Source organism: Chiloscyllium punctatum, chromosome 44 (assembly GCF_047496795.1).
Source record: "Chiloscyllium punctatum isolate Juve2018m chromosome 44, sChiPun1.3, whole genome shotgun sequence".
Taxonomy (NCBI): domain Eukaryota; kingdom Metazoa; phylum Chordata; class Chondrichthyes; order Orectolobiformes; family Hemiscylliidae; genus Chiloscyllium; species Chiloscyllium punctatum.
Window position 1 is genome coordinate 41,523,831 of NC_092782.1, and position 24,721 is coordinate 41,548,551.

General features: G+C 52.2%; 1 protein-coding gene across 1 annotated transcript in view; it reads right to left on the minus strand.

Annotated features, from left to right (window-relative positions):
- Positions 1 to 24,425, minus strand: part of LOC140466923 (uncharacterized) — a 56,164-nt gene extending 31,739 nt beyond the window's left edge. Inside the window, exons 1-2 of the mRNA XM_072562761.1 lie at positions 24,383 to 24,425; positions 18,196 to 18,385 (exon numbers count right to left, since the gene is read on the minus strand). Coding sequence (XP_072418862.1) covers positions 18,196 to 18,225 — 30 coding nt within the window. The 5' untranslated portion in view covers positions 18,226 to 18,385; positions 24,383 to 24,425. The remainder of the gene's footprint in view (positions 1 to 18,195; positions 18,386 to 24,382) is intronic.
- Between the last annotated feature and the right edge of the window lie 296 nt (positions 24,426 to 24,721).

Genomic DNA, 24,721 nt, shown 5'->3' on the forward strand with positions numbered 1-24,721 from the left:
TCCCACACACACACTCACCGCCTGTCTCACACACACATACACTCACCGCCACTCCCTCACACACACACACACTCACCACCTCTCTCACACATACACTCACCGCCTCTCCCACACACATACACTCACCGCCACTCCCTCACACACACACACACTCACCGCCTCTCTCACACATACACTCACCGCCTCTCCCACACACACACTCACCGCCTCTCTCACACATACACTCACCGCCTCTCCCACACACACACTCACCGCCTCTCTCACACACACACACTCACCGCCTGTCTCACACACACATACACTCATCGCCACTCCCTCACACACACACGCACTCACCGCCTGTCTCACACACACATACACTCACCGCCACTCCCTCACACACACACACACTCACCACCTCTCACACACACTCCGCCTCTCTCTCACACACACACACACACTCACCGCCTCTCTCACACATACACTCACCGCCTCTCCCACACACATACACTCACCGCCACTCTCTCACACACACACACTCACCGCCTGTCTCACACACACATACACTCACCGCCACTCCCTCACACACACACACACTCACCACCTCTCACACACACTCCGCCTCTCTCTCACACACACACACACTCACCACCTCTCTCACACGCACTCACCGCCTCTCTCACACACACACACTCACCACCTCTCACACACACATACACTCATCGCCACTCCCTCACACACACACACACTCACCACCTCTCACACACACTCCGCCTCTCTCTCACACACACACACACACTCACCACCTCTCTCACACGCACTCACCGCCTCTCTCTCACACACACACACACTCACCACCTCTCTCACACGCACTCACCGCCTCTCTCACACACACACACTCACCACCTCTCACACACACTCCGCCTCTCTCTCACACACACGCACTGCCTCTCTCACACACACACCGCCTCTCTCACACACACTCACCGCCTCTCACACACACACTCACCGCCACTCACACGTGCACACTCACTGCCTCTCTCTCACACACACTCCGCCTCTCTCTCTCACACACACACTCACCGTGTCTCTCTCACACACACTCCGCCTCTCTCTCACACACACACACTCCGCCTCTCTCTCACACAAACACACTCACTGCCTCTCTCTCTCACACACACTAACCGCCTCTCTCACACACACTCACCGCCTCTCTCACACACACTCACTGCCTCTCACACACACACTCACCGTGTCTCTCTCACACACACTCCGCCTCTCTCTCACACACACACACTCCGCCTCTCTCTCACACAAACACACTCACTGCCTCTCTCTCTCACACACACTCACTGCCTCACTCACACACACACCATCTCTCACACAGACACCGCCTCTCACACACACACACCGCCACTGTCACACTCACTCACTGCCTCTCTAACACACACACTCACCACCTCTCTCTCACACACACACCCACAGCCTCTCTCACACACACTACCTCTTTCATACACACACTCTCACCGCCTCTCATACACACACTCACCGCCTCTCACACACTCACCGCCACTCACACGCACACACTCACCGCGTCTCTCATGCACACACTCACCACGTCTCTCCAACACACACTCACTGCATCTCTCCAACACACACTCACCGCCTCTCACACACACACACTCACTGCCTCTCACGTACACTCACCATCTCACTCACACACTCACTCACCGCCTCTGTCACACACACCGCCTCTCACACACACACCGCCTCTGTCACACACACCGCCTCTGTCACACACACCGCCTCTCACACACACACCGCCTCTGTCACACACACCGCCTCTCACACACACACCGCCTCTGTCACACACACCGCCTCTGTCACACACACCGCCTCTCACACACACACTGCCTCTGCAACACACACTCTCACCGCCTCTCACACACACACCGCCTCTCACACACACACCGCCTCTCACACACACACCGCCTCTCACACACACACCGCCTCTGTCACACACACCGCCTCTGTCACACACACCGCCTCTCACACACACACCGCCTCTGTCACACACACCGCCTCTCACACACACACCGCCTCTGTCACACACACCGCCTCTGTCACACACACCGCCTCTCACACACACACTGCCTCTGTCACACACACCGCCTCTCACACACACACTGCCTCTGCAACACACACTCTCACCGCCTCTCACACACACACCGCCTCTCACACACACACCGCCTCTCACACACACACCGCCTCTCACACACACCTCTGCAACACACACTCACTCACCGCCTCTCTCACACACACCACCTCTGCAACACACACTCTCACCGCCTCTCACACACACACCGCCTCTCACACACACACCGCCTCTCACACACACCACCTCTGCAACACACACTCACTCACCGCCTCTCTCACACACACCACCTCTGCAACACACACTCTCACCGCCTCTCACACACGCGCACACTCACATGCACACACTCATCGCCTCACGCACAGACACTAACCGCCTCTCTCTCACACACACACCGCCTCTCTCACACACACGCCTCTCTCATGCACACACTCACCACGTCTCTCCAACACACACTCACCGCCTTTCTCACACACACTCACCGCCTCTCTCACACACACACCGCCTCTCTCACACACACACCGCCTCTCTCACACACACACACTCACTGCCTCTCTCACACACACACCGCCTCTCTCACACACACACACACACACCGCCTCTCTCACACACACACCGCCTCTCTCACACACACACACTCACCGCCTCTCACACACACACTCACCGCCTCTCTCACACACACACCGCCTCTCTCACACACACTCACCGCCTCTCTCATATAGACTCACCGCCTCTCTCACGCACACATTCACTGCCTCTCCCTCACACACACTCACCGCCTCTCTCACACACACTCTTACCGCCTCTCTCACGCACACACTCGCCGCCTCTCAAACACACACTGCCTCTCCCTCACACACACACACCGCCTCTCTCACACACACTCACCGCCTCTCTCACACACACTCACTGCCACTTGCACACACACCGCCTCTGCAACACACACTCTCACCGCCTCTCACGCACACAAACGCTGCTTCTCAAACACACATACTGCTCTCCCTCACACACACACACACACACTCACCGCCTCTCACACACACACTCACAGCCTCTCTCACACTCACCGTCTCTCTCACACACACACCGTCTCTTACACACTCACTGCCTCTCTCACACACACACTCACTGCCTCTCTCACACACACACTCACCGCCTCTCTCACACACACACACTCACAGCCTCTCTCACACTCACACACTCACAGCCTCTCTCACACTCACCGTCTCTCTCACGCACACACACCACCTCTCACACACACACACACTCACCACCTCTCTCACACACACACTCACCGCCTCTCTCACACGCACACACACTCACCGCCTCTCTCACACGCACACACACTCACCGCCTCTCTCACACACACTCACAGCCTCTCTCACACTCACCGTCTCTCTCACGCACACACACCACCTCTCACACACACACACACACAATCTCTCACACACACACACCGCCTCTCTCACACACACACCACCTCTGCAACACACACTCTCACCGCCTCTCACGCACACACTCACCGCCTCTCTCATATACACTCACTGCCTCTCTCACACACACACGCACACACACACTCACCGCCACTCTCACTCACACTCACTGCCACTCTCACTCACACTCACTGTGTCTCTCTCACACACACTCATCCCCTCTCTCTCACACACTCACCGCCTCTCTCACACACACACACCGTGTCTCTCTCACACACACACACTCACCGCCTCTCTCTCACACACACTCACCGCCTCTCACACACACTCACCGCCACTCTCTCACACACACACTCACCCTCTCTCTCTCACACACACACACCGTGTCTCTCTCACACACACACACTCACCGCCTCTCTCTCACACACACTCACCGCCTCTCTCACACACACACTCACCGCCTCTCTCTCACACACACACACACACACACACATCGTCTCTCTCACACACACTCACCACCTCTCTCTCTCACACACACTCACCTACTCTCTCTCACACACACACTCACCTACTCTCTCTCACACGCACACACTCACCGTCTCTCTCACTCTCACACACATTCACGGCCTCTCTCTCTCACACACACTCAAACTGTCTCTCTCACACACCGCCTCTCTCACACACACACTCACCATGTCTCTCTCTCTCGCACACACTCACGGCCTCTCTCTCACACACACACATCGTCTCTCTCACACACACACATATTCACTGTCTCTCTCACATACACACACTCACCGTCTCCCTCACACACACTCACCACCTCTCTCTCACACATACACTCACCGTCTCTCTCTCTCACATACACACTCTCCGCATCTCTCTCACACACACACTGACCGCGTCTCTCTCTCACACACACTCACTGGGTCTCTTTCACACACACTCACAGCCTCTCTCTCTCACACACACTCACCCCCTCTCTCTCTCACACACACAAACTGTCTCTCTCACACATTCACTCACTGCCTCCCTCACACACACTCACCGTGTCTCTCTCACACACACTCACCGCGTCTCTCTCACACACACTCACCCCCTCTCTCTCTCACACACACAAACTGTCTCTCTCACACATTCACTCACTGCCTCCCTCACATACACTCACCGTGTCTCTCTCACACACACTCACCGCGTCTCTCTCACACACTCACCGCGTCTCTCTCTCACACACACAAACTCACCGCCTCTCTCTCACACACGCACAAACCATCTCTCACACACACACTCACCGCCTCTCACACACATACAAACTGTCTCTCTCACACACACACACACACACTCACATCCTCTCTCACACACACACTCACCACCTCTCTCACACACACACTCACCACCTCTCTCACACACACACACACTCACACACACACTCACCGCCTCTCTCACACACACACTCAGCCTCTCTCACACTCACCGTCTCTCTCACGCACACACACCACCTCTCACACACACACACTCACCACCTCTCTCACACACACACTCACCGCCTCTGTCACACGCACACACACTCACCGCCTCTCTCTCACACACAAACTGTCTCTCTCACACACACACACTCACATCCTCTCTCCCACACACATTCACCGCCTCTCTCACACACACACACACACACTCACCGCCTCTCTCACACACACACACTCACACACACACTCACCGCCTCTCTCACACACACACTCACAGCCTCTCTCACACTCACCATCTCTCTCACGCACACACACCACCTCACACACACACACACACCGCCTCTCTCACACACACCGCCTCTGCAACACACACTCTCACTGCCTCTCACGCACACACTCACCGCCTCTCTCATATACACTCACCGCCTCTCTCACACACACACACACACTCACCGCCTCTCACTCTCTCACACACACACACACACACTCACTGCCTCTCACACACACACACACACTCACCGCCTCTCACACACACACACTCATCGCCTCTCACTCTCTCACACACACACACACTCACCGCCTCTCACTCACACACACACACTCACCGCCTCTCTCTCACACACACACACACACACTCACCGCCTCTCTCACACACACACACACTCACCGCCTCTCTCACACACACACTCACCGCCTCTCACTCACACACACACACACACTCACCGCCTCTCTCACACACACACACACACACACACACTCACCGCCTCTCTCACACACACACTCACCGCCTCTCACTCACACACACACACACTCACCGCCTCTCACACACACACACACTCACCGCCTCTCACTCACACACACACACTCACCGCCTCTCACTCACACACACACACACACACACTCACCGCCTCACACACACACACACACACACACACTCACCGCCTCTCACACACACACACTCACCGCCTCTCTCACACACACACTCACCGCCTCTCACACACACACTCACCACCTCTCTCACACACACACACCGCCTCTCACATACACACACACACAGCCTCTCTCACACACACACACCGCCTCTCACACACACACACACACACACCGCCTCTCACACACACACACACACCGCCTCTCACACACACACACACACACACCACCTCTCTCTCTCACACACACACACACCACTTCTCTCTAACACACACACACGCACACACACACACCGGCTCCCTCACACACACACACCACCTCCCTCACACACACACACACACACTCACTGCGTCTCCCTCTCACACACAAACACTCACAGCCTCTCTCATACACACACACACTCACAGCCTCGCTCACACTCACCGTCTCTCTCTCTCTCGCACATACACCGCCACACACACACACACACACCCACACACACCGCCTCTGCAACACACACTCTCACCGCCTCTCATACACACACTCACCGTCTCTCATACACACACTCACCGTCTCTCATACACACACTCACCGCCTCTCTCACACACACACACCGCCTCTGCAACACACACTCTCACCGCCTCTCACGCACACACTCACCGCCTCTCTGATATACACTCACTGCCTCTCTCACACACACACTCACCGCCTCTCACACATGCTCACCGTCTCTCACACACACTCACCGCCTCTCACACACACACACTCACCGCCTCTCACACACACACACTCACCGCCTCTCACACACACACTCACCGCCTCTGCAACACACACACTCACTGCCTCTCTCACACACACTCACCGCCTCTCACACACACACTCACCGCCTCTGCAACACACACTCTCACTGCCTCTCACGCACACACTCGCCACCTCTCACACTCACCGTCTCTCTCACACACATTCAGCGCCTCTCACTCACTCACTGTCTCCCTCACACATACTCACCGTGTCTCTCTCACACACACACAAACTGTCTCTCTCACACACACTCACAGCCTCTCTCACACACACACTCACAGCCTCTCTCACACACACACACTCCGCCTCTCCCTCACATACACACACACACACTCACCGCCTCTCTCTCTCACACACACACACTCACCGCCTCTCTCTCACACACACACTCACAGCCTCTCTCACACACACACACACAGCCTCTCTCACACACACACTCACAGCCTCTCTCACACACACACACTCCGCCTCTCTCACACACACACACTCCGGCTCTCCCTCACATACACACACACACACTCACCGCCTCTCTCTCACACACACACTCACAGCCTCTCTCACACACACACACTCCGCCTCTCTCACACACACACTCCGCCTCTCCCTCACATACACACACACACACTCACCGCCTCTCTCTCACACACACACTCACAGCCTCTCTCACACACACACTCACAGCCTCTCTCACACACACACTCACAGCCTCTCTCACACACACACTCACTGCCTCTCTCACACACACTCACCGCCTCTCTCTCACACACACACACAGCCTCTCGCTCACACACACACACTCTCTCACACACACACACACACACACACACACACTCACCACCTCTCTGACACACACACACTCACGCCTCTCTGACACACACACACTCATGTCTCTCTCACACACACTCACGGCGTCTCTCTCTCATATGCACTCACTGCCTCTCTCTCACACACACACACTCACCGTCTCTCACACACACACATGCACCGCCTCTCTGACTCACACACACTCACGCCTCTCTGACACACACACTCATGTCTCTCTCACACACACTCACGGCCTCCCTCTCTCACACACACACACTCACCGCGTCTCTCTCTCACGCACAAATTCACCGCGTCTCTCTCACACACTCTCACCGCGTTTTTCTCACACAAACTCACCACGTCTCTCTCTCACGCACACTCACCGTCTCTCTCTCTCACACACACACTCACTGTGTCTCTCTCTCTCACACACACACACACTCACCGCCTCTCTCACACACACACTCACCGCCTCTCACTCACACACACACACACACACTCACCGCCTCTCTCACACACACACACACACACTCACCGCCTCTCTCACACACACACACACACTCACCGCCTCTCTCACACACACACTCACCGCCTCTCACTCACACACACACACACTCACCGCCTCTCACACACACACACACTCACCGCCTCTCACTCACACACACACACTCACCGCCTCTCACTCACACACACACACACACACACTCACCGCCTCACACACACACACACACACACACACTCACCGCCTCTCACACACACACACTCACCGCCTCTCTCACACACACACTCACCGCCTCTCACACACACACTCACCGCCTCTCACACACACACTCACCGCCTCTCTCACACACACACACCGCCTCTCACATACACACACACACAGCCTCTCTCACACACACACACCGCCTCTCACACACACACACACACACCGCCTCTCACACACACACACACACCGCCTCTCACACACACACACACACACACCACCTCTCTCTCTCACACACACACACACCACTTCTCTCTAACACACACACACACACACACACACACCGGCTCCCTCACACACACACACCACCTCCCTCACACACACACACACACACTCACTGCGTCTCCCTCTCACACACAAACACTCACAGCCTCTCTCATACACACACACACTCACAGCCTTGCTCACACTCACCGTCTCTCTCTCTCGCACATACACCACCACACACACACACACACCCACACACACCGCCTCTGCAACACACACTCTCACCGCCTCTCATACACACACTCACCGTCTCTCATACACACACTCACCGTCTCTCATACACACACTCACCGCCTCTCTCACACACACACACCGCCTCTGCAACACACACTCTCACCGCCTCTCACGCACACACTCACCGCCTCTCTGATATACACTCACTGCCTCTCTCACACACACACTCACTGTGTCTCTCTCTCTCACACACACACACACTCACCGCCTCTCACTCACACACACACACACACACTTACCGCCTCTCTCACACACACACACACAAACTCACCGCCTCTCTCACACACACACACACACTCACCGCCTCTCTCACACACACACTCACCGCCTCTCACTCACACACACACACACTCACCGCCTCTCACACACACACACACTCACCGCCTCTCACACACACACACACACACACACACCACCTCTCTCTCTCACACACACACACACCACTTCTCTCTAACACACACACACACACACACACACACACACCGGCTCCCTCACACACACACACCACCTCCCTCACACACACACACACACACTCACCGCCTCTCACACACACACACTCACCGCCTCTCTCACACACACACTCACCGCCTCTCTCACACACACACTCACCGCCTCTCACACACACTCACCGCCTCTCTCACACACACACACCGCCTCTCACATACACACACACACAGCCTCTCTCACACACACACACCGCCTCTCACACACACACACACACACCGCCTCTCACACACACACACACACCGCCTCTCACACACACACACACACACACCACCTCTCTCTCTCACACACACACACACCACTTCTCTCTAACACACACACACACACACACACACACACCGGCTCCCTCACACACACACACCACCTCCCTCACACACACACACACACACTCACTGCGTCTCCCTCTCACACACAAACACTCACAGCCTCTCTCATACACACACACACTCACAGCCTCGCTCACACTCACCGTCTCTCTCTCTCGCACATACACCACCACACACACACACACACACCCACACACACCGCCTCTGCAACACACACTCTCACCGCCTCTCATACACACACTCACCGTCTCTCATACACACACTCACCGTCTCTCATACACACACTCACCGCCTCTCTCACACACACACACCGCCTCTGCAACACACATTCTCAACGCCTCTCACGCACACACTCACCGCCTCTCTGATATACACTCACTGCCTCTCTCACACACACACTCACCGCCTCTCACACACGCTCACCATCTCTCACACACACTCACCGCCTCTCACACACACACACTCACCGCCTCTCACACACACACTCACCGCCTCTGCAACACACACTCTCACTGCCTCTCACGCACACACTCGCCACCTCTCACACTCACCGTCTCTCTCACACACATTCAGCGCCTCTCACTCACTCACTGTCTCCCTCACACATACTCACCGTGTCTCTCTCACACACACACAAACTGTCTCTCTCACACACACACTCACAGCCTCTCTCACACACACACTCACAGCCTCTCACACACACAAACTCACCGCCTCTCTCACACACACACTCACAGCCTCTCTCACACACACACACACAGCCTCTCTCACACACACACTCACAGCCTCTCTCACACACACACACTCCGCCTCTCCCTCACATACACACACACACACTCACCGCCTCTCTCTCACACACACACACACTCACCGCCTCTCTCTCACACACACACTCACAGCCTCTCTCACACACACACACACAGCCTCTCTCACACACACACTCACAGCCTCTCTCACACACACACACTCCGCCTCTCTCACACACACACACTCCGGCTCTCCCTCACATACACACACACACACACTCATCGCCTCTCTCTCACACACACACTCACAGCCTCTCTCACACACACACACTCCGCCTCTCTCACACACACACTCCGCCTCTCCCTCACATACACACACACACACTCACCGCCTCTCTCTCACACACACACTCACAGCCTCTCTCACACACACACTCACAGCCTCTCTTACACACACACTCACAGCCTCTCTCACACACACACTCACTGCCTCTCTCACACACACTCACCGCCTCTCTCTCACACACACACACAGCCTCTCGCTCACACACACACACTCTCTCACACACACACACACACACACACACACACACTCACCACCTCTCTGACACACACACACTCACGCCTCTCTGACACACACACACTCACGCCTCTCTGACACACACACACTCATGTCTCTCTCACACACACTCACGGCGTCTCTCTCTCATATGCACTCACTGCCTCTCTCTCACACACACACACTCACCGTCTCTCACACACACACATGCACCGCCTCTCTGACTCACACACACTCACGCCTCTCTGACACACACACTCATGTCTCTCTCACACACACTCACGGCCTCCCTCTCTCACACACACACACTCACCGCGTCTCTCTCTCACGCACAAATTCACCGCCACACACACACACACACACACACACAAACTAACTGTCTCTCTCACAAACACACTCACCGCCTCTCACGCACACACTCACTGCCATTCTCACGCGCACACACACTCACCGCCACTCTCACACACACACACTCACCGCCACTCTCAGACACACACATTCACCTCTCTCAGACACACCCCGCCTCTCTCAGACACACACACACTGCCTCTCTCACGCACACACCGCCTCTTTCAGACACACCGCCTCTCTCTCAAGCACACTCACCGACTCTCACACACACCCACCGGCTCTCTCACACACACACCCACCGCCTCTCTCACAGACACTCACCGCGCCTCTCTCTCTCTCTCACACACACTCTCACTGCCTCTCATACACACACTCACCGTCTCTCTCACACAAGCTGTGTTTGCGTGTGACTGTACCTCAGTGAGAGGCTCTGTGTGTGTGTGTGTGTGTGTGTGTGTGTGCATGTGACTATACCTCAGTGAGAGGCTGTGTGTGCGTGTGACCGTACCTTAGTGAGAGGCTCTGTGTGTGTGTGTGTGTGCGCGCATGTGACTATACCTCAGTGAGAGGCTGTGTGTGCGTGTGACTATATCTCAGTGAGAGGCTGTATGTGTGTGGAACTGTACCTCAGTGAGAGGCTGTGTGTGTGTGGAACTGTACTTCAGTGAGAGGCTGTGTGTGTGTGGGTCTGTACCCCAGTGAAAGGCTGTGTATGTGTGTGTGTGTGTGTGTGTGACTGTACCTTAGTGAGAGGTTCTGTGTGTGTGTGTGTGTGTGGGACTGTACCTCAGTGAGAGACTGCGTATGTGTGTGTGTGTATGTGTGTGTGTGTGAGACTGCCCCTCAGTGAGAGGTTCTGTGTGTGTGTGGGTCTGTACCTCAGTGTGAGGCTGTGTGTGTGTGTGTGTGTGTCTGTACCCCCGTCATAGGGGAAGGCTGTGGATTTGTAACCTTACTCATCTCAGCATGGATACCTGTCCCACATGGTTGTGACATTTCTCGCAGGCCATTTTTATCTCCTGGCATGTTTCTGGATTAATACCTCCACGGGTCCTGCTGCAGACCTGCCAATCAGAGCAATAACGAGGTTTGATGTTCAGGTTGTTCCCTTGTTCTGCTGGGTTGGCCTCAACATGACCTCAGTCCTGGAAGCCAGGCTGCTGAGTTGGCTGGATGGCTAGCTGGTGATACAGACTAACACTAACAACATGGGTTCAATTTCCACAGCAACATGAGGTAACTGTGAAGGTGCTGCCTTCTCAACCTCTTCCCCATGTCTGTGGTGCACTGAGCCTCAGGTTAAACCACCAGCTGTTGTCTCTCGGTAATAAGAGCATGGGACTATAGTAACTTTCCCTTTTACTCTGATGAAGTGCCTTCTAACACTTTATGACATTGAAGGCCAACAAACAACAAAGAACAGTACAGCACAGGAACAATCCTTTCAGCCTCCCTAAGCATGTGCTGACACAGGATGCCTTTCTCAACTAAAATCCTTTTGCCCCTGTGGTCTGTGCCCTCTGTTTCCTGCCTCTGTCACGATGCCCCTTAAATGTTGCAGTTGAATCCACCTCCACAACCGCTTTTGGCAGCGCATTCCAAGCACTTACCACCTTCTGTGTAAAACAAACCTGCCTCTCACAGCTTCTTTAAACTTTCCCCCTTTTAATTTAAACCTATGCCCTGGAGTAATTGACATTTCTACCCTTGGGAAAAGATTCCAATGATCCTTTCTATCTAATGCCTCATCATTTTGTGCATTTCCATCAGGCTACCGTCATGCTTCGAAATTCAAGTGAAAGCAAACCAAGTTTTTCCAATCTCTCTCCTCACAGCTAATCCTCTCCATAGCAGGCAACTTCCTGGTAAACCATTTCTGTACCCTCTCCAGAGCTTCCCCATCCTTCTGGTAGTGTGGTTACTGGAACTGTACACAATATTGCATATGCGGCCTAACTGAAGTTCTACATGACTTGACAATTTTTCTAGTTTATGCCCCAACCAATGAATGTCAACTACCTTCTTGACCACGTTATTTACTTGTGATGCTACTTTCAGGGAATTGTAGACTTGTACACCCAGATCCCTCTGTATTTTGATGCTACGAAGAGTTCTGCCATTTGCTGTGTACTTCCCTTCTTCATTAGATCATCCAATAAGCATCGCCTCGCATTTGTCCAGATTAAATTCCATCTGCCACTCCTCAGCCCATTGGCCCATCTGACCAAGATCCCGCTGTGCTCTGAGGTAACCTTCTTCGCTGTCCACTCCACCTCCAACTTTGCTTTCACCTGCAAACTTACGAACGATACCTCCTATATTCACATCCAAATCATTTATATAAAATGATGAAAAGCAGTGGACCCAGCACTTGTGGCACTCCACTGGTCACAGGCCTCCAGTCTGAAAAACAACCCTCCATCACCACCACTCTCTGTCTTCTACCTTTGAGCCAGTTCTGTATCCAAATGGCTACTTCTCCCTGTATTCCATGTGATCTAACCTTGCTAACTAGTGTACTATATGTGGAATGACTGCGGGCAATGGTAGAGACAGGACCAGTTACAGAATTTGGACAGGTACATGAATTGGAAGGTTTAGAGGGATACTGGTCAAACACAGATAAGTGGAACTCGTTTCGTTTGGGAACCTGGTTTGCATGAAAGACTTGGACCAAAGTTTCCATGCCGTATGGCTCGACGACTCGATGACTCTATAAGTTCCCTACTGCTGACACAAGGCTCACGAAATTGTAATTTTCCAGATTTTCTTAACCAAAAGAACAACATCGTCTGTTCCCCAATTCTCTGAGACCTCTCCTGTGACTGAAGAGGATACATAGATTTGTACAGCATGACTCCCGCAGCATTCTGGGATAGATTCCATCAAATCCTAGGGTCTTGTCTACTGTAATATTTTTCAAAACACCCAACTCTCACTCCTTTTCATATTGACATACTCAAGAATATCAACGTACCCGTCCCGAGACTCACCATCCACTATGTCCTGTTCCTTTTGAATATTCAGAAGTGAGCTCATCCACTTCCGCCAGTTGCACACATAGAATCTTTGTCCTTGAGTGGACCTACCTTTCCCTAGCTACCCTGTTGCGGCTCATATACATATAAATGTCTTGGCAGTTTCTTTAATGCTGTTTCCCAAAAGACATGATGTGGTGACTTTTAGCCCTCCCAATTCCTTGTTTGAGTTCTTTCCTGCGATCTTTGAATTCCTGGAATGGTCATGACCCAGAGGACACCGATTTAAGGCAAATCTCCCTAAGGTGACATGAGAAAATATGTGGAATGTACTGCCTGTGGGAGTGATGGAGGCAGATTCTATTGAGGTCATCAAGAGGAAATTGGGTCTTTATCGAAGAGGAAGGTTTCTGAGGCCTCCAGGGAAATCATAGGGAAGTGGGATGAACTGAACTGTTCTTGCAGAAAGCCCACATCGACATGACAGCCCAAATAGTAGTGGTAAACCATCTCATTATTAAGTATGTCGGAGATCTTCCAGCAGCAGGGGGCGATATGCTGGTGAGTTTCCAGCAGTAGGGGGAGATATGCTGGTGAGTTTCCAGCAGTAGGGGGCGATATGCTGGTGAGTTTCCAGCAGCAGGAGGCGATATGCTGGTGAGTTTCCAGCAGCAGGAGGCGATATGCTGGTGAGTTTCCAGCAGTAGGGGGCGATATGTCGGTGAGTTTCCAGCAGCAGGAGGCGATATGCTGGTGAGTTTCCAGCAGCAGGAGGCGATATGTCGGTGAGTTTCCAGCAGCAGGGGGCGATATGTCGGTGAGTTTCCAGCAGCAGGGGGCGATATGTCGGTGAGTTTCCAGCAGCAGGAGGCGATATGCTGGTGAGTTTCCAGCAGCAGGAGGCGATATGTCGGTGAGTTTCCAGCAGCAGGGGGCGATATGCTGGTGAGTTTCCAGCAGCAGGGGGCGATATGTCGGTGAGTTTCCAGCAGCAGGAGGCGATATGTCGGTGAGTTTCCAGCAGCAGGGGGCGATATGTCGGTGAGTTTCCAGCAGCAGGAGGCGATATGTCGGTGAGTTTCCAGCAGCAGGGGGCGATATGTCAGTGAGTTTCCAGCAGCAGGGGGCGATATGCTGGTGAGTTTCCAGCAGCAGGGGGTGATATGCTGGTGAGTTTCCAGCAGCAGGGGGTGATATGTCAGTGAGTTTCCAGCAGCAGGGGGCGATATGTCAGTGAGTTTCCAGCAGCAGGGGGCGATATGTCGGTGAGTTTCCAGCAGCAGGGGGCGATATGCTGGTGAGTTTCCAGCAGCAGGGGGCGATATGCTGGTGAGTTTCCAGCAGCAGGAGGCGATATGTCGGTGAGTTTCCAGCAGCAGGAGGCGATATGCTGGTGAGTTTCCAGCAGCAGGGGGCGATATGTCGGTGAGTTTCCAGCAGCAGGAGGCGATATGTCGGTGAGTTTCCAGCAGCAGGGGGCGATATGTCGGTGAGTTTCCAGCAGCAGGAGGCGATATGTCGGTGAGTTTCCAGCAGCAGGGGGCGATATGTCAGTGAGTTTCCAGCAGCAGGGGGCGATATGCTGGTGAGTTTCCAGCAGCAGGGGGCGATATGCTGGTGAGTTTCCAGCAGCAGGGGGCGATATGTCGGTGAGTTTCCAGCAGCAGGGGGCGATATGCTGGTGAGTTTCCAGCAGCAGGGGGCGATATGCTGGTGAGTTTCCAGCAGCAGGGGGCGATATGCTGGTGAGTTTCCAGCAGCAGGGGGCGATATGCTGGTGAGTTTCCAGCAGCAGGGGGCGATATGTCAGTGAGTTTCCAGCAGCAGGGGACGATATGTCAGTGAGTTTCCAGCAGCAGGGGGCGATATGTCGGTGAGTTTCCAGCAGCAGGGGGCGATATGCTGGTGAGTTTCCAGCAGCAGGGGGCGATATGCTGGTGAGTTTCCAGCAGCAGGGGGCGATATGCTGGTGAGTTTCCAGCAGCAGGGGGCGATATGTCAGTGAGTTTCCAGCAGCAGGGGACGATATGTCAGTGAGTTTCCAGCAGCAGGGGGCGATATGTCGGTGAGTTTCCAGCAGCAGGGGGCGATATGTCGGTGAGTTTCCAGCAGCAGGGGACGATATGTCGGTGAGTTTCCAGCAGCAGGGGGCGATATGCTGGTGAGTTTCCAGCAGCAGGGGGTGATATGCTGGTGAGTTTCCAGCAGCAGGGGGCGATATGTCAGTGAGTTTCCAGCAGCAGGGGACGATATGTCAGTGAGTTTCCAGCAGCAGGGGGCGATATGTCGGTGAGTTTCCAGCAGCAGGGGGCGATATGTCGGTGAGTTTCCAGCAGCAGGGGACGATATGTCGGTGAGTTTCCAGCAGCAGGGGGCGATATGCTGGTGAGTTTCCAGCAGCAGGGGGTGATATGCTGGTGAGTTTCCAGCAGCAGGAGGCGATATGTCGGTGAGTTTCCAGCAGTAGGGGGCGATATGCTGGTGAGTTTCCAGCAGCAGGGGGCGATATGCTGGTGAGTTTCCAGCAGCAGGGGGCGATATGCTGGTGAGTTTCCAGCAGCAGGGGGCGATATGCTGGTGAGTTTCCAGCAGCAGGGGGCGATATGTCAGTGAGTTTCCAGCAGCAGGGGACGATATGTCAGTGAGTTTCCAGCAGCAGGGGGCGATATGTCGGTGAGTTTCCAGCAGCAGGGGACGATATGTCAGTGAGTTTCCAGCAGCAGGGGGCGATATGTCAGTGAGTTTCCAGCAGCAGGGGGCGATATGCTGGTGAGTTTCCAGCAGCAGGGGGGCGATATGTCGGTGAGTTTCCAGCAGCAGGGGGCGATATGTCAGTGAGTTTCCAGCAGCAGGGGGCGATATGCTGGTGAGTTTCCAGCAGCAGGGGGCGATATGCTGGTGAGTTTCCAGCAGCAGGGGGCGATATGCTGGTGAGTTTCCAGCAGCAGGGGGCGATATATCAGTGAGTTTCCAGCAGCAGGGGGCGATATGTTGGTGAGTTTCCAGCAGCAGGGGGCGATATGTTGGTGAGTTTCCAGCAGCAGGGGACGATATATCAGTGAGTTTCCAGCAGTAGGGGGCGATATGTCGGTGAGTTTCCAGCAGCAGGGGGCGATATGCTGGTGAGTTTCCAGCAGCAGGGGGCGATATGCTGGTGAGTCTCCAGCAGCAGGGGGCGATATGTCAGTGAGTTTCCCGCAGCAGGGGGGCGATATGTCGGTGAGTCTCCAGCAGTAGGGGGCGATATGTCGGTGAGTCTCCAGCAGCAGGGGGCGATATGTCGGTGAGTCTCCAGCAGCAGGGGGCGATATGTCGGTGAGTCTCCAGCAGTAGGGGGCGATATGTCGGTGAGTCTCCAGCAGCAGGGGGCGATATGTCGGTGAGTCTCCAGCAGCAGGGGGCGATATGTCGGTGAGTCTCCAGCAGCAGGGGGCTATGCTGAGGGAGGACAACAAGCAACTGGAGCAGTCAAAAGGAGCCTCTCTGGAAGGAAGGTGTCTTTGGGTAGAAGGACCAGACAAACAAAGGACTTCCTCAACCAGAAACAAACCTCAGGCTTCGTTCCATGTGAAAGCTCATTTAACCTTAACTTTCTTTCACCTTTGTAACGACCTGATGCCAATGGATTAAAGAGTCCTTCCTTCTGATTCTTTGGGCTGTACATGGATTCAAATCTCATGTTACACATACATTCTCAGGGGGATTTGAAGATACAATTACATTTATAAGACATTTGAATAGATACATGAATTGGAAAATTGGAAAGGTTTGGAGGGAGACGGGCCAGGATCAGGCAGTTGAGACTAGTTTAGTTTGGGATTATGTTCAGCATGGACTGGTTAGACGAGAGGGTCTGTTTCTGGGCTCTATGGCAACTAGTTGTCGGGAGGGTTACTGAATAAACCTGTTCACTACCTTCTCACCTGGCTGAGTGCCTCCTGGAGCTGATACATTGAGACAGGCTCCTGACTTAAGCGTTGCAGGGGAACTTGAGAATATCTTCTGCAGTTGAGTCATGGAAAATCACTCCCAGCAGATCATAGCAAGCCCAGCATTCCAACTCCCGTGAGACACACACTCTGCTCCCTAACAGGATTCAACCACGAATTATATCTGAAAAGCAAAGAATTTACCAATTATAGAGGTCACTGAAACATTAACACTTGGAAGTGCACTGAGTCAGTAACTGATCCTTCACCCTTCAGGTCCAGGAGTCAAATTCAGATCTAGACTGAACTTATTGAGAAGGACTCATGGCCTCCGTTCCAGAGTACAGTTCCCTCTACACTGTCCCATCAAGGACTCAGATCAGGTAAAGCAGGAGGTTAGATTCAGAGTAAATTGGCTTTCTTCAGGCGTAAGCTAGTTTTTTACAGTAGAGAAAAGAGACGATTCCTACTCTTGCAGAGATCCAGTAGCTTCTCTTCAACATTTTCACCCCTGAACAGTTCAGCAACCTGGAAGCCATTAACATTGTGGCCGGTCCTGCCATTGATACCCTAGTCACTAACACATAGGCCAATCAGCTACTTCTCACTAATCAAACCTCCCTTTGACTGCAGTCTGTTTGCAAACAATCCCGTGACTGCTTGAAAACACTGCAGTGCAAACATTTATTCAGTAACCCTCCCAACAACTAGTTGCTATACAGTCATACAGCACAGAAACAGATCCTTTACTCCAACCAGTCCATGCCGAACATAATCCCAAACTAAGCTAGTCTCACCTGCCTGATCCTGGCCCGTCTCCCTCCAAACCTTTCCTACTCATGTATCTATTCAAATGTCTTTTATATGTTCAAGTATCTTCAAATCCACCTGACGAGTATCAGATTACTTGCTTTTCAAAAAGTGCAACGACCTTACAACAATTCTTGGTTTTTAAAACAGTCCTTTTCCTATTTTGGTCCAGTATCAAAACTGCAGAAAAATGAAATGACTGAGTCTTTACCCCATCGATCTTTCCCAGGACATGTACAGCAGCTTAGGGTTTGATCCAAAGCAAATCTCTCTTTTGTTTTCGATTAGATTAGATTATTTACAGTGGGGAAACAGGCCCTTCAGCCCAACAAGTCCACACCGACCCGCCGAAGCGCAACCCACCCAGACCCATTCCCCTCATTTATCCCTTCACCTAATACTACGGGCAATTTAGCATGGCCAATTCACCTAACCTGCACATCTTTGTGACTGTGGGAGCACCTGGAGGAAACCCACGCAGACACGGGGAGAATGTGCAAACTCCACACAGTCGCCTGAGGTGGGAATTGAACCCGGGTCTCTGGCGCTATGAGGCCATCTTTTCTCTATACAATTGCCATCAAATGGTCACAGCATTGCTTTCTTTTCTTTGTTAGTGGCTGGGCCAGCATTTATTACCCATGGCTAATTGCGCTTGGAAAGAAGGTGATGAGCTATGTTCTTGAATCACCATAGTGCTGGGTGGGGCAGGGAGGGGAGATACTGGTAGGAGCGCCCACAGTGCTGTTCGGTATACCTGGTGCTGGTGCCCTCCTGCACTCCCACTGAAGCAGGGTTGATCTCACAGTATGATGGTCATGGTAAAATATGCCGTGCCGTGGGCGGCACGGTGGCACAGTGGTTAGCACTGCTGCCTCACAGCGCCAGAGACCCGGGTTCAATTCCCACCTCAGGCGACTGACTGTGTGGAGTTTGCACATTCTTCCCGTGTCTGCGTGGGTTTCTCCGGTTTCCTCCCACACTCCAAAGATGTGCAGGTCAGGTGAATTGGCCATGCTAAATTGTCCGTAGTGTTAGGTAAGGGGCAAATGTAGGGGTATGGGTGGGTTGCGCTTCAGCGGGTCAGTGTGGACTTGTTGGGCCAAAGGGCCTGTTTCCACACGATAAAGTCATCTAATCTAATAAGTTTATCGATTGTGGTTCTGTTGCTGCTGATGGCCTAATGGATCACATGAATGCTCAGTTTGGGGTTGCTCGATCTCTTCTAGGTCTGTCCCATTTGGCACGGTGGTAGCACTGCACAATATGATGGAGAGGCATCTTCAATGTGAAGGTGGGAATTTGTGTGGCTGTGACTACAGCCAATGTCATTTCTGGACAAGTCAGATTCCAGACTGAAATCTGGCTTGGTAGATCATACTTAGTTTTGGTTTCATTAAACAATGCAACAGACATGGTTTTAACTATGAAACAGAAGTTCCATAGAATCATAGAATCTCTACAGTGTGGAATCAGGCCATTTGACCCATCAAGTCCACACTGACTCTCTGACGTCCACCCAGACACACCCTCCTTCCCTGTCCCTGTAACCCTGCATTTCCCATGGCTAACCCACCTAACTTGCACATCCCTGGACATTATGAGCAATTTAGCATGATAATCTACCTAACCTGCACATCTTCAGATATTAAGCAAAATAAATGAAGACAAAATAGAATAAACTAAATTTAAATATTTTGTAACACATGGTGAAGTATAATTTCACGAGAAAATCTTTTTATCTAACATCTCAAAGGTCTAATTTGACTTCAACCTCCCAGTCTAGAAAACCTGACAGCTCCAGGGAGAAGCCATCATACAAAGAAGCTATCATCCACCTGAGCTTAAACATTCTCTACTTCAAGGCAGCTGTTCAGGGTTTTATTCAAACACTTCCAGTCTGGGACTATCACTGTCTTCTTACTCAAAACTAACCTTGTGTTAACACATCTAACTATTGACTCCCTTTCTCAGAAGCAACAACACACGAGGAAACAGTTACAGAACTGCCCAAACACTGAAGGTAAAACTGAAAAAGTTGCTCTGTCTAAGCCATGGGTCCATAAAAGTCCAGAACTTTCTAACAGAAACCTCGAGACACAATAGTTTATTTTGCCACATTGTAAACTCTTCTCAGGTACATAAAATCTGATTAGTGTTTCACAAACTGTTTTAGAAAATACGCAGGTAATTGGAACACTCAAATTAGTTATTAATTCATTCAGTTACACATGAAGACCCATATGTCGCTACTTTCAAAATCCAAAAATCCAAACCGAACAAATTAAAAATCTATATGTCAACATGATCTATATCACAGTCTTTGCCAGTACTGTGTAGTGGTGTTTCTTACTAATAATGTCATGGACAGATGCATCAATGGTAGGTAGATTGGTGAGTGTGAGGTAAAGTAGTTTTTTTTGTCCCTCCTGTTACTTTCCTCACCACCTGTCACTGACCCAGTCTATGTCCTTACACTAGCTAGCTTGGTCAGTAGTGCCACTCTTGGTGATAGCCATTGATGTTCACCATCTAGAGTACATTCTATGCCCTTGTCACATTCAACGCTTCCTTCAAGTAATGGAAGAGAACTGAGTCTTTAACCAAGGAAGGGCAGTATGTGAGAATCACCAAGAAGTTTTCTTTCCCTCAAATGACCTGACACCATGAGTTTTGGAGTGAATATTGAGGACACTCAGGCCTACTCTCTCCTGACTATATACCACTGTACCACTACAACTGTCTTGCCAGTGAGACTGGATATTCCCAGGAATGGTAATGGGAGTGTCTGGGGACACAGGTACATCTCTTGCCTATGAATTATTGAATCTATTTCCACCTCCTTTACAGGTTAGAACAACTTAATGCGTAAAGACATTTGATCTGTTTTTGATTCTAGCTCTTTTGTGAATTGTTTTTAATATATTTCCAAGTTTTGTGTCACTGCTAACCTTGAAGATGTAGCCAATGCAGGTTATTGGTGTATATTGCAGTATACTCCCTCAATCCCCGCTGGGGAAACAACAGCTCACTGCTATTCTCTGCTTTCTGTCCTTCAGCCAGTTTGAACCACTTCTCAATCTCCTCCTGGGCCAATGGACATTCACTTTGTCAGCAACTCTAGTATACAGTTCTGTATTAAAAAGCTTGCACATCAGCCCCAATACTCTCACTAACCCTCTGTCGCTCCATCAAAGAACCCAATTACATTAATTAAATGCAATTTGACACAATTTATTAACCCATACTTCTCCATGACAATACATTTTATCCCAAATCATTGCTGCTCTGTCTAACTCCACATTGCCAAGTATTTGACTGGCCTCATTTGCGAGGTGTTCTTTCAGCATCAGGTTATCTCCAGCTTTTCGATGATGAGGAAATAAGACTTGTATTCCCAGAATGTAAGAGAATAAATAAAGTTTTACATGAGATTTGGCAGGATTTTGGAAGCAAAGTTCTAAGTAAGAGAGAGAGAGAGAGAGAGCTTGCTCCTGCATGGAGGAAGTCAGGGGATGGTATGGGGGAGGGGAGGGGGAGGTGGGGGAGAGGAGGGGAGGTGGGTGGGAGGGGAGGGGGAGGTGGGGGAGGGGGAGGTGGGGGAGGGGATGGGAGGTGGGGGAGGGGAGGGGGAGGTGGGGTAGGGGAGTGGAGGTGGGGGAGGGGAGGGGGAGATGGGGGAGGGGGGAGGTGGGGGGGAGGGGAGGGGGAGGTGGGAGAGTGGAGGGGAGGTGGGGGAGGGGAGGGGGAGGTGGGGGAGGGGAGGGGAGGTGGGGGAAGGGAGGGTGAGGTGGGGGAGGGGAGGGGGAGGTGGGGGAGGGATGGGAGGTGGGGGAGGGGAGGGGGAGGTGGGGGAGCGGAGTGGAGGTGGGGGAGGGAAAGGGGAGGTGGGGGAAGGGAGGGGAGGTGGGGGAGGGGAGGGGGAAGTGGGGGAGTGGAGGGAGGTGGGGGAGGGGAGGGGGAGGTGGGGGAGGGGAGTGGAGGTGGGGGAGGGGAAGGGGAGGTGGGGGGGAGGGGAAGTGGGGGAGTGGAGGGGAGGTGGGGGAGGGGAGGGGAGGTGGTGGTGGTGACCAAGCCATTGCCTCCAGCTATCTCAAGCTGTCCTCCAAATACAGAATGGCAGCTGTCAGCTTACCCTCGGACCAACTACAGCCCTCAGGTTGCCAATGAAAGGCTGTTAGGAACTGAATAAAGATTTGTGCACCTTATGTCTTTCATTGTGTCCCACACCTACACACACACAACATGGGTACTGGGGGAATAAATAAGCATTACCACAGTTAGGTGGTAGTGTGAGGGTAATAAAAAAAAAATTAAAAAAGAAAAAAAAACAGGCGAAAAACAAAGAAAGGCTGTTAAGGGCCTGTTTACACCTCAGCTGCCACAATATGATGGACAGGAGAAGGCAAAAGGAGTTTGAGGAACCTACTAACTTTCCAAGTCAGAGTCAAGGTGGGATAGAAATGTGGTGTTTCTTCTTTGGAATGGGCTCCACCCCCACTCACCCATTGTACTCTATGCTACTCTCTCCCCACCCCCACCCTCCTCTAGCTTATCTCTCCACGCTTCAGGCTCACTGCCTTTATTCCTGATGAAGGGCTTTTGCCCGAAACGTTGATTTCGCTGCTCGTTGGATGCTGCCTGAACTGCTGTGCTCTTCCAGCACCACTAATCCAGTGCCCAGTAGGCCTCATACCTCTGTCATGGGTAACACCTGTTTGTCACTGTGTCTTTGTCTATTGCACATCACTCCCTATCCTTCCCCTACTCCCTGGAAGGTGGGACACCCTGTCCTCATTCTCACTTTGTTAAACTCCCTGTCCACCCCCCCCCCCCCCCCAACTTCTCCACACCCCCGCCCCCCACTCAACTCCCACTCTGTGTATCAATGCTGCTTTTTAAAGTCGGAATGCACAAGACCAAGTTTCAACAGGGTGTGTAGGGTGCGGGTCTGGGTCTGAAACTGACCAAACAGCTTCCCCCCCCCGCTTCGATCCTTGGTGTCACCCTGATGAATCCACAGTGCTGATACAGTACAAAAGCATTAGAGTCCTTTCTACAATAAGAGTGGACAGTCTGCAGCTGCTTTGTACAATGTTACCATTACTTCTCTCTTTATTCCAGTTGGACAATGCTCAAGGAAACTCCGAACCCAGCTTCTCGGAGCAGCCCGTGCCAGAGGAGCCGTGATCAGGAGGGAAGACACAACTCGGCCACAGATGAAGGCTAACACCACCTAAATGCAGCAGTTGTTTCTCAGTGACTTCAGACACAGATCGAAACCTACAAACAAATCCAGCTGCACTTCCTGTGAGTCATTCTACTATGTTCAAAGTGGAATATTATTAAAGATTTCACTTTAATTTCCTACCTTACTGTGAGCCTGCTTTTCACAGAATATTGTTCAATTATAAATGCTTCTCCCTATTGCATCACTGTTTCCGTAGTGACACAGTGAGGTAGGAAACCTGATCCAGTCCTGTGATGTTTAAGATATCTCTCGCTTATTCTGAATATAATCTCTGCTGGTCCTGCCAGAAGCTGGATGATAAATAGGACAAACAAAACTCTCTGCTTTGATTCCCAAACTTCTGCATCCAAATCACACCTAGAGTTGTGCCTGGTCGGATTTCACAGATTCACAGTGATTTGCTTGACATTTAGTCGTCCAGGGAATGCCCGAGGGAATTCTTCAGGTTGCATAAACTTG